Source organism: Odontomachus brunneus, unplaced genomic scaffold (assembly GCF_010583005.1).
Source record: "Odontomachus brunneus isolate Ranch 3 - 2012 unplaced genomic scaffold, Obru_v1 Obru_scaffold_222, whole genome shotgun sequence".
Lineage (NCBI taxonomy): Eukaryota > Metazoa > Arthropoda > Insecta > Hymenoptera > Formicidae > Odontomachus > Odontomachus brunneus.
In genome coordinates, this window is record NW_022639672.1 from 24068 (window position 1) to 34319 (window position 10252).

General features: G+C 42.2%; 1 protein-coding gene across 6 annotated transcripts in view; it reads right to left on the reverse strand.

The window, feature by feature from the left end:
- Positions 1-3082: 3082 nt before the first annotated feature.
- Positions 3083-10252, reverse strand: part of LOC116852407 (sodium-coupled monocarboxylate transporter 1-like) — a 16080-nt gene continuing 8910 nt past the window's right edge. For all 6 annotated transcript variants that reach the window (XM_032832726.1, XM_032832724.1, XM_032832730.1 and 3 more), the window contains 9 exons: positions 8662-8816; positions 8443-8583; positions 6842-7066; positions 5624-5807; positions 5451-5537; positions 5215-5381; positions 4838-4996; positions 4642-4768; positions 3083-3517 (listed from right to left, as the gene is read on the reverse strand). In XM_032832726.1, coding sequence (XP_032688617.1) covers positions 3482-3517; positions 4642-4768; positions 4838-4996; positions 5215-5381; positions 5451-5537; positions 5624-5807; positions 6842-7066; positions 8443-8583; positions 8662-8816 — 1281 coding nt within the window. In that variant the 3' untranslated portion in view covers positions 3083-3481. The remainder of the gene's footprint in view (positions 3518-4641; positions 4769-4837; positions 4997-5214; positions 5382-5450; positions 5538-5623; positions 5808-6841; positions 7067-8442; positions 8584-8661; positions 8817-10252) is intronic.

A 10252-nucleotide genomic window follows, 5' to 3' on the forward strand; every position in this document is an offset into this window, starting at 1 on the left:
CGGGGTGGGAAGGGAGAGAGAAAGAGAGATACAGAGAGGGAGCACGAGAGAGAGAAGAGAGAGAAAGTGAAGCAGAGGACGGGAGGGAGGCCGGAGGGCAGCGGGGCATGAATGAAATTAAGGCGGGTAGCGAAGATGACCGTTTACATGGGTCCACGTCTGCTCGAGTCCGGTCTCTCTCTCTGTGCCGCGACAATAAAACGAATTTGCATACGGGACAACTCGCCCCCGGACGAATGTCCCGTGTCTGCATCTCCCGAGCGGAACATTTTCCTCGGGCGGACGGACGGAGTCATCGGCGCGCTCGGAAAGAGCCCGAATTGCCGTGTATTAAGAATTTATTAGCTAGCATTTCCCGAATCGCGTGCGCGGACGTGTCTCTCCGCGACACACTCGCGAAATTTCGCCTCCTACTCCGGACTGAGAAAAGGCGATCCGAGCTCTCTCATTAGCCCCTGGGACACTCGTTTACGACGAGCGCCCCGATCGAATAAAAAGATATATACGTATAGCTGTATATTCTCTCGCTCCCTCTCTCGCCAATTTCAACCCCCGTGCCGGTCATCGTCGATAAGCTTGTCGTCGTTGGAGCTCGAGGAGTGTCAAGATGGGGCTGTAACGGCGCGCAACCAACGGGACCAACGTCGAAGCGGGGGATCGTTTTGGACTTCAGACGGCCTCAAACGGAAGCAGACAAAGGCGGAATGCAAAAACTGCCGTATAGCAAGCGGACGGAAAAATGAGGCGAAGTGCGAAACGCGTCGCAGCATTTTTGCGGCGGACGACTGCTCGTTGGTGTACGCTCTCTTTCTTTCTCTCTCTCTCTCTCTCTCTCTCTGCCTCTCTTTCTTCCTCTGATTCTCTCGCTCGCTCGCTCGCTCTATAACGTATTTGCGAGATCCGCCGCGTTGATGGACATATAATGCGACGTGTGATTGTAGGCCCGCCAATCGCGGCCGATTGTGCCCCTGAAGGCCCGCTAACTATCTCAAACTAGCCCCATTCAAGCCTCGCGACCTCTCTCTATCCGCCTCTATCCGTCTATATCCGTCTCTGTAGCGCATCACCTCAGCCACTCTCTACCCCTTTCGCTCTCCAAACCCCCGAGTCCCTTTTCCGACCCTCCGCCACCACCACTAACGCCGTTGCCGCCGCCGCCGCCGTCACCGCCACCCACGCGTTTCTGCGCCTCAATGCGAGCGCGCGACTCCACGCGCGCGTCTCCGCACGATTCCTCCGCGTTATGTGTGTGTTTCTGTGTGTACACACACACATGTGTGTACATATATATAAAATATAAGCCACGTAGAACGTACGTGGAAATTCCGAATCTATCAACCGCCCAGACGAATGCAAATGGCGCATGAAGCGCGCTTAATAAAGCCCGCGTACGCAACTTGCGAATCGCAATTTTCTTTAGGACGTGCCGCCCCGTCACGATCGTGGCTGTCGCGTTGGTCCACGCAAAAAATTCTCCCCGGGCTTTGCGCACGGACTCGCGTCGCGCATCGACGCGGGAATTCATCGGGATATTAAATAAATGCTTCGTCACTTAACGACAGCGACGGCGTCGTCGTCGTCGTCGTCGTCTGGCGAATTCGTGTCGCGAATTCGTGCATGGCAAGCGCTCGCGCGTTAATAACGTTTGAATGACTCAATATGGCTTGATCGCGCTTGAACGTCCTGTTTCTCGACCGCTTCGAGAATAAGCACGTGCTCGGAAATGTTCATGATCGTGGTGGTCTCGCACGCGAATTGCATCGCTTGATGAGAGCGAATCGGGACTGAGGACTTACAGTGGATTAAAATTCAACCACGAACCGTGGGTAATTTATTTTAATCTCTACTTAGTCTACACAAGATATATACGCAATAAATCGCATCATCTAAATTGACGCACGCCACGTATTAGGTATACAACTTTGCTTCCGCCGTTTTTTCTCGAAATTCGAGGCTTTATTGTAAAAAACTGGTTATACATTTATGATTCAAAGTATTGCCCATCGCTACTACTTTCTCCCATCTTTCGGGCAGCGTACGAATCCCGCGTCGAAAAAATTGGTCATCTTTTGAGGCGATCCACGAATCGATCCAATTTTTTACTTCTTCATAAGACCGGAAGTGCTGGTCAGCCAGGCCGTGTGCCATTGATCGAAACAAGTGATAGTCAGAGGGAGCAACGTCTGGAGAATACGGCGGGTGGGGTAGGACTTCCCATTTAAATGTTTTCAAGTATGTCTTGACCACTTTCGCAACATGGGGTCGAGCATTGTCATGCTGCAAAATCACTTTATCGTGTCTCTCGTTGTATTGCGGCCGTTTGTCTTTCAATGCTCGGCTCAAACGCATCAATTGCGTTCGATACCGATCGCCTGTGATTGTTTCAGTCGGTTTTAACAGCTCATAATACACTACGCCGAGCTGGTCCCACCAAATACAAAGCATGATCTTGGAGCCGTGAACATTCGGTTTGGCCGTCGACGTGGAAGCATGGCCAGGAACTCTCCATGATTTTCTGCGCTTGGGGTTATCGTAATGAACCCATTTTTCGTCCCCAGTCACAATGCGATGCAGAAATCCCTTCCGTCTTTGCCTTTCAAGCAGCTGTTCACAAGCAAACAAACGCCGTTCAACATCTCTCGGCTTCAATTCGTACGGCACCCAATTTCCTTGCTTCTGAATCATTCCCATGGCTTTGAGGCGTTTTGAAATGGCTTGTTGAGTCACTCCCAATGATCGTGCCAATTCTTCTTGATTTTGACACGAGTCTTGATCAAGTAATGCCTCCAATTCTGCATCTTCGAAAACCTTCTCTCTTCCACCGCTATGCCGGTCTTCGACGTCAAAATCACCGTTCTTGAAGCGTTGAAACCACTCACGACACGTTCTTTCACTAATAGCGGCATCACTATAAGTATTTGAGAGCATTCGATGAGCCTCATCCGCAGATTTCTTCATATTGAAGCAGAAAATTAAAACCTCCCGCAAATGACGAGAATTTGGCTCGTAAACTGACATTTTCAATCGAGAATAACTTTATGATGCAGACACAAATCGACTAATGTTTCTATGGGGTTATGTTGACAGATGCCCAAGTTTATTGTATGACGTCTATGATCTATTTATTTCGACCACCACTTACCGCTAAAGCCATCTATAGGAAAATGGCGGAAGCAAAGTTGTACACCTAATATATATACTGATATAAAAAATATCACTTTGCATTTCTTATCTAGACGCTTCTGAAAAAAGAAACTCGGTGCAACCGCGATCGCGTTCAATTTGCACGTTATAATTGATGATGGAAGAAGTCTGAGGTTCACGCGCTTATTTTCTACATTCCTAATAGTTGTCTGTTTCGCAATCATAAATGCGCACGTGGAAAATAAAAAACTGTAGAAAAGAAGATGGCGAAGTTGTTGGAAGGATTCGGGAATTTCGCGATTTGGGCCACTTCACTATGACATAGTCCATCGGTTAGTCATAACGATCCATTTGCGATTATATTTTCTCCTTTCTGTAACAATAACGATTCTCTTAATGCGCAGTGCCGAGCGTTCTTTGATCGAATGAAAACACATTTGAGTGGAAAAGTGCTCGCTACGACTGTGATTGCACGCGGAAATAATTATAATCAGCAAGATCCCTCTTGTAGCGAGTGCTATTATACAGGGAGGAAATTACTATATATAACGAATTACTTTATAGCAAAAATTACTATAGAATTTTGTGTAACCAAGTAAACCGTAGCGAAGATTATCTAAATACGAAATTAACTAAGATGGGCAAATGACTAGCAAATATCGCATATATTTCGTGTTTAATTAATATAGATGACAGAGACAGAGTTTCTATCTGAACTGTTTGTAGAATTTAACAAGAAAGTCTCTCTATGGCGTCCGTCCAGATGAAAACCAGTGACACTTTTTATGAAAAATGACTGTGGTAGACAAAAAAGATTCGAGACCAGAGACAAACGAATGTACATCCACCTAAATTTTCTCGCAGAAAGCTGCTGCTGTAAATTTTACGTACCACAGACAATTTTCTGGCAGATACAGAAAACAGCAATAAATTTTAACTGCGATAATTAGAATTCTATCTGGACCAGCAAAACGTTTTTTAAGTGTTTTGTTTTATTGTGATATTTATAATTTAGGAACTGTGAAATGTGCTATTTTTATTTGTAAAAATTTTGCTATGTAAAATATTTTGTGTTTCTAGCAAGATAAATTTTGCTCGCAACTCCTCTCTGTACCACTAAAAACATAGTAATATTGAAGGAAATTGGAAAAAATCTCTCTTTTCCGCATATAGTGTCACTGATGATAATCTTGTATACATATTGCTATTATTTTTTTTTTTTTATTTGAACAAGTAAAAAATGGTGTAATTCGATCATAGCTGACTTTGCAATGACTTATAAGTTTAAAGAAATCAGCCATTTTTTCTCAACATAAAGCACTCTGTGTAAGTAATTGCTACTATAATGTTGCTGATAATAATACTACTTTTTGTTTAAATAACAAAGATATATTATAATTTGACTACCACTTGACTATGACTATAATTTTAATGAGACTGAAATAACTCCTTTACTCTCAGTAACGTAAATAACGATGGTTCGTTGTGTAACTATACCTTGACGTCAGGATGCGACTTCCGACGCAGATTCGTGAGGAATAAATCCGTCGACGTTTGCTGATCGCTCGACGCCTGTCGACAGCATTCATTAATCCCATTCGAATACTTTTGTTGCGGTAACCACCTGCAAACCGACGGTGACGTTTATTTCCGTAGCGAAATCTCATTATTACCAGACGGTGGCATATTTTACCTGTGAATCACCGGCGAGAGCAAGGATCTGTCAACGGACGAGGGATCTGTCGCACCTGTTATCCAAGTGACCAATCCGCCTACCAGCAACACCACCACCGTGCCGAGGGGGGCGAACCAATGATACGATAACCGGTACATCGGGAACACGTTCGCATCGCTGAGAAACAATTCGTAGTGGTTAGCAAGGCGTTTCCAGGCCAGTTTCCAAGGTAGACTGCGTCCGATATCGTATGCTAATCGAACTGTTTTATCGCCCTTCTGGATTTAATATAACGTCCTCCGTGCGAGTAAGGAATTCGAGCGGAGGAGCGTTAGTCGGGCCGAAAGTGCGGTGTAGACAGGCGAAAATTCGACATAGATAAAAACGACTCTTACTCGGATTGCTTGAACATATCTAGAAAGTCTTGGCTGATGTTTCCGCAGTGCGAGAGGGGTACCGGTAGTTTCTTCGGTATCAGGACACCTGAACCGATGACAGCGTTCGCCCCGAAACTGGCCCAGCCGGATACCACAAATCCAGCGATGGTGCCGATAAAAGCGCCCTGAAAAATAATGGAGTTGTGTTAAAAAACAGTCGCTTGCCCGAGATAGTCGAGTTAATTTGAGCGCACCTTCGAATTTGCCCATGGAAACAGGATTCCCAAAGTGAAGACGCCGAAAGAAGTACCGGCGGCGACAGCGGCCAGACCGTTGGTCACCTAAAACGTGAAGAAGAATCACGATTAGCGCGTTGATGTTCTGAATAACAACGAGAAGCAATATAAGATACGATTCAAATACTCACGGACAAAACTCCGCCCAATTTCTCGACCAGGAAAATGAAGCTCAACGCGATCAGGCCAAGCACGACAACGAGCACCTTTACGAAAATGTTGGAACATTGTTCGCTAGGTTTCATGTTGAAGCAACCCTTCACAAAGTCTTCTAGAATCACAACGGACGTCGAATTGAGGCCCACTGACAACGAACTGAAAAAGATAAGATTCTGATATTTTCTGAGTCTCACTACGGTATACAAACCCCTTGACTGTCAATGGCGAAAATATCTGCAAAATATAACCGAAATCAAAAGTGACGGAAATATCCGTATACTCAGAAAAAAATACCATATCAATTAGAATAAGATACTATATTTTTGTGTTTTTGGGGTCACTGAATTCAAATCTAAGATCAAAATTGTAAAATTCAAAACGATAGACTCAATATGGAGGACTGAATATTAAAAAAATCGTTCGATTTACATAAAAATTGGAATTTAAAGGTTTTTTTTTAAATCGCTGGTTTTAAATTTAAAGTAAAAATATATAAATTTAAAATGGTAAATTCAATATACGATAGACAAAAAATTCAAAATATGGCTCAATTTTCATAAAAATTAATTTTGAAAGGTTTTAATTATTTTCAATTTTTGCTATCGCCATATTGGACTCGCCATTTTTCTCAATTAAAAATTTTACTTTTGAATTCGAAAATAGCTATTTCGAGAAATCCTTAATACAAACTTTTATGCGAATCGAATAATTTTTTTTATCTTTAGTTTATTTTAAATTTTAAAATTTTCAAATTCAGTGATTTAAAAAACTTCCAAAAAGTAACTTTTTTTATAATTTTATTAGCTCTTTTGTCAAAATCATTTTTGGCCCACAAGCATTTTTCACTCAACAGCTAAGAGTTTAATAAACGTGTTATGAGCGCGTCGACGGTGGCTAATTTTATTCAAAACAAAAATTTGCCCGCGAATTCATTCGGCTCTTATCGTCATTTTGGACACGCAACCAGACCGGCGCAATCAATGATTAATTATTGCATATGCATATATACATGCATAATGTAATAATTACATTATTAATATAGATAAAATGAAGCTGAAATCTAAGTGAAGTATGACAATGATTTACAATCATGTGCAATTTATAAATCATGTGCAATTTATAAATCATGTGCATATACTCCCAAGAGTGTAACGTGTCGATTACCGATACAAGCTAATCGCTGACAATACCTGAGCGCTGCGCCAAAAATCCCGGCGACGAAGAGACCGGGTATCCCGTGCAAATGGTGAGCTATCTCCATGACATAAGCCGGCAGCAGTTGATCGTCGGCCGTAATTAAACCGGAAGCTCTTGGATCGCATTTCGGCGGCGACCACCAAGCGAGGAGGACCAGTCCACACCAACAGCACAACGAGACAAACACCATTACGCCGATGGTAAATAACGCGATGGACCTGCAATCGTAATGTCGCCAAAGATTTGCGATTCGACTCGTCTTCATCTGGCTCAACGTCTAACGCGCATCCTCTATACTATTTATGCTCCCCACCACGTGTCTCATCGCCTCTTGATATGAAAAAAAGATGTCACAAAAATACAGTTATTTTTTACATCAACCATTTTCTCTTGTTGTTTGAACAAAAAATAGTACACAGAAACATACGTACTTAATTTAAATAGGTATTATTTGTCTCAAGTATTTGACAAGTTTGTATATTCTAAAGGTGCGAACTATTCGAATCGAATCAAGTGAAATTTGATTCCCTATGATTCAAATCTGAATAATTCGAAAATTTTGAATCGAAAAGATTCGAATACGGAGCGCGCACATTAGCATTAACGAAGAACTATTAAAGACATCCAGCCTTACGGGAATTAGCATGATTTGAAAAGTTTGCTATACATTGAGATTTTCTTCAAAAATATTAAAAGAAGATAATGGCTTCTAGATAAACTTTTACCGACAACTGTCGGATCGATATGTGTCGTTGCGCAGCTTTCAAGGCTGAAACTGTATTTCATACACGTTTACCGACTATATATTATATATCTCTTGCCTTAAAATGAATTAATATCACATGATCAATGTTATCTCTCTCTGTTAATTACTGAAGTCACTATTATCATGTTGAATTCAATGATTATGTTAATTAAAAAATTTTTTAACTATTCGATTCGATTTCATTCGATTCGATTCGGGTGAAATTTTATCGATTCGACATTAAAAATCTTTGATTCGCATATTTCTAGTATAGTCACAAGTGTATTATAAGTTTCTCATATATAAGCGTCAAATTTTATTCAAGATGCGTTCTGTGAATCTAAAAGTAATCAAATAGTATAGTTAACAGTAAATCACTATAGTACTCTAATAAGCGTATTACCTCAACGAATGCGTCATTAACAATCACTTTAATAGGTTGAAAAAAGAAATGTTTGATCTTCATGGTTTCATAATTACACAGTGAAGTAATCATATTTACAAAAACGATTTTTGTAGTAAGTATCACTACACAGAAAAACTAACGCCATTAATGTAGCTGGATTTTTTGTTATGTGGGGATGAAAAACGTGACTGTAGGAACAGGAAGATTCCCGTAAGAGGTTCCTACTCAAGCCAACTGCTCTTTTAGTTATCTCAACTGAGTTTTAACGCAAATGTTCAGACAAACGCTCTCGGTCACGGTAACAGAGATATTATTTCTGGTCAGCGAGTTTTTCATCTGGTCCCCCCATTTTTAATTACACGAATTAAAAATTGCTTTCCGCGTGTGTAATAAGTACTACGTCAGCGAATCGCGAATGCATTAAAACAGCGTTACTGACTCACCACTGAGACATTCTTGTGCTCTCTAATGACCTGTATCGTTGCACCATGGTCTGATTGACGGAGATATATGCGACGCAGTACAGCCAAGAGCCGAACAACACCGTCCAGACGGTGTGCCTGGTGTAGGGCGACGGGTCGAAGCTGCAAACGAAAAGGTGAGGGAGATTTCGGAGGGCGCGAGACGACGTTTCTTGATCGCGGCGCCCTTCCGATTCTTACTTGAGGAACTCGATGCGATCGAGTTTAGCAGCTCTGCTCCAGACTTCGGACATCCCACCGATCTGATAAGTTCCCAAAACGGTCACCGAGATTACAGCCGCCACCATCACGCCGACTTGTAGGGCATCCGTCCAGACCACCGCTCGAATACCGCCCTGATCGACACGTCGCGAGTTAAATTCAAAGAATCTCGTATGCCTTTCAAAATAGGGAAAGAGCTCGAATCGTGTAACCACGCATATGGATGAAAAACGATTGAGGGGTCGTTGTGCAGAACCAAAAATTCAAAACGAATGCAGGAGATCCCTAAATTTGTTTCAAGCCGCGTAATTAGGAGGATGCCGATTATTGCCGATTACGACCGATTACGACCGATTACATCGATCACGCTCGCCTCGCTAACATGGCAAAGTAAAAAGAAGCGAATTGCCCGGGCCGGTGGCGATTATTTATTTCCGCGATAATGACGGAATGGCTTTTCGAGTGCTTAGAGATAACGGGTCGGCGCGCGTGCTCGCGCGTGCGCGGGCGCACGAGGCGCATAATAAACAAATTTGTAAAGAGCCACTCAACCACGATAAATTCTCATTAATACGAGATCCAACAAATTGCTCGGATAATTACAGGCGCGCGATCCCGCGATTAATCACTTCAGCGCCGGCTTTGTGATCCGCCGCTACGATAACAACCGCTCGACGTTCTCCGCGCCATTGTTTCCCCCGCGCCATTGTCAGGGGGGGGCTTTCAGTTTCCGTCCATAAACATTTCCAGTACCTAAGGCTCTCGCGTGAGATTCTTCGCGGCATTGTCCACCGAAAATTGTTTCCTATGGCAGACCGTGTCCAAAGGAACTCCAACCATCCCGCGGGAATTCGGCGAACGAGCCTCCCTCGGAAAATTAGCTTAGCCTCCGCCGGCCCTCCGCGTGACGTTTTCGTTGCTCGCCACCTTGGCTCCCGTGTTATTCGCTTAGTAACGCTCGCGGGGACGAGAGACGTTAATGTGTAATCTCTCTCTTTCGCGCGATTACGATTACTTTTTATCATTTTCTCGATTTTTTTGTTTCCTTTCTTTTTTCCGCCTCGAGTCAAGGAAAACGTACTCTGAAAGAAATTATCCGATAAAAAATTAACAAACGGATATTTTCGGTAAAAATACCGGTGAATTTTTATATCCGATCCAAAAACATCCGATAAGAAATATCGGTTCATAATTTTTTGATCGGTTTATCTGATGAAATGCCATTATGATCGGAAGTATCAGATAAAATTTAATCGGATATAAAAATTGATTGGAATTTTATCAGAAATATCCGTTTATTAATGTTTTATTAGATAATTTCCCTCAGTGTACCGATAGCCGGACAGCCAAGATTGCTTAATTGTCATAATGATGTACAATATTTCATGATTTAATTGTATAGTTAATTGAGAGCTGAAGTATGAGACTATATTTTGGCACATAAGAGATATAAATTATAAACATGTGTTGGCGTGTGCCTTGTTTTGTATGTCAAATAAAATGGAAAACAATTATATATATATATATATATATATATATATATATATATATATATATATATATATATATA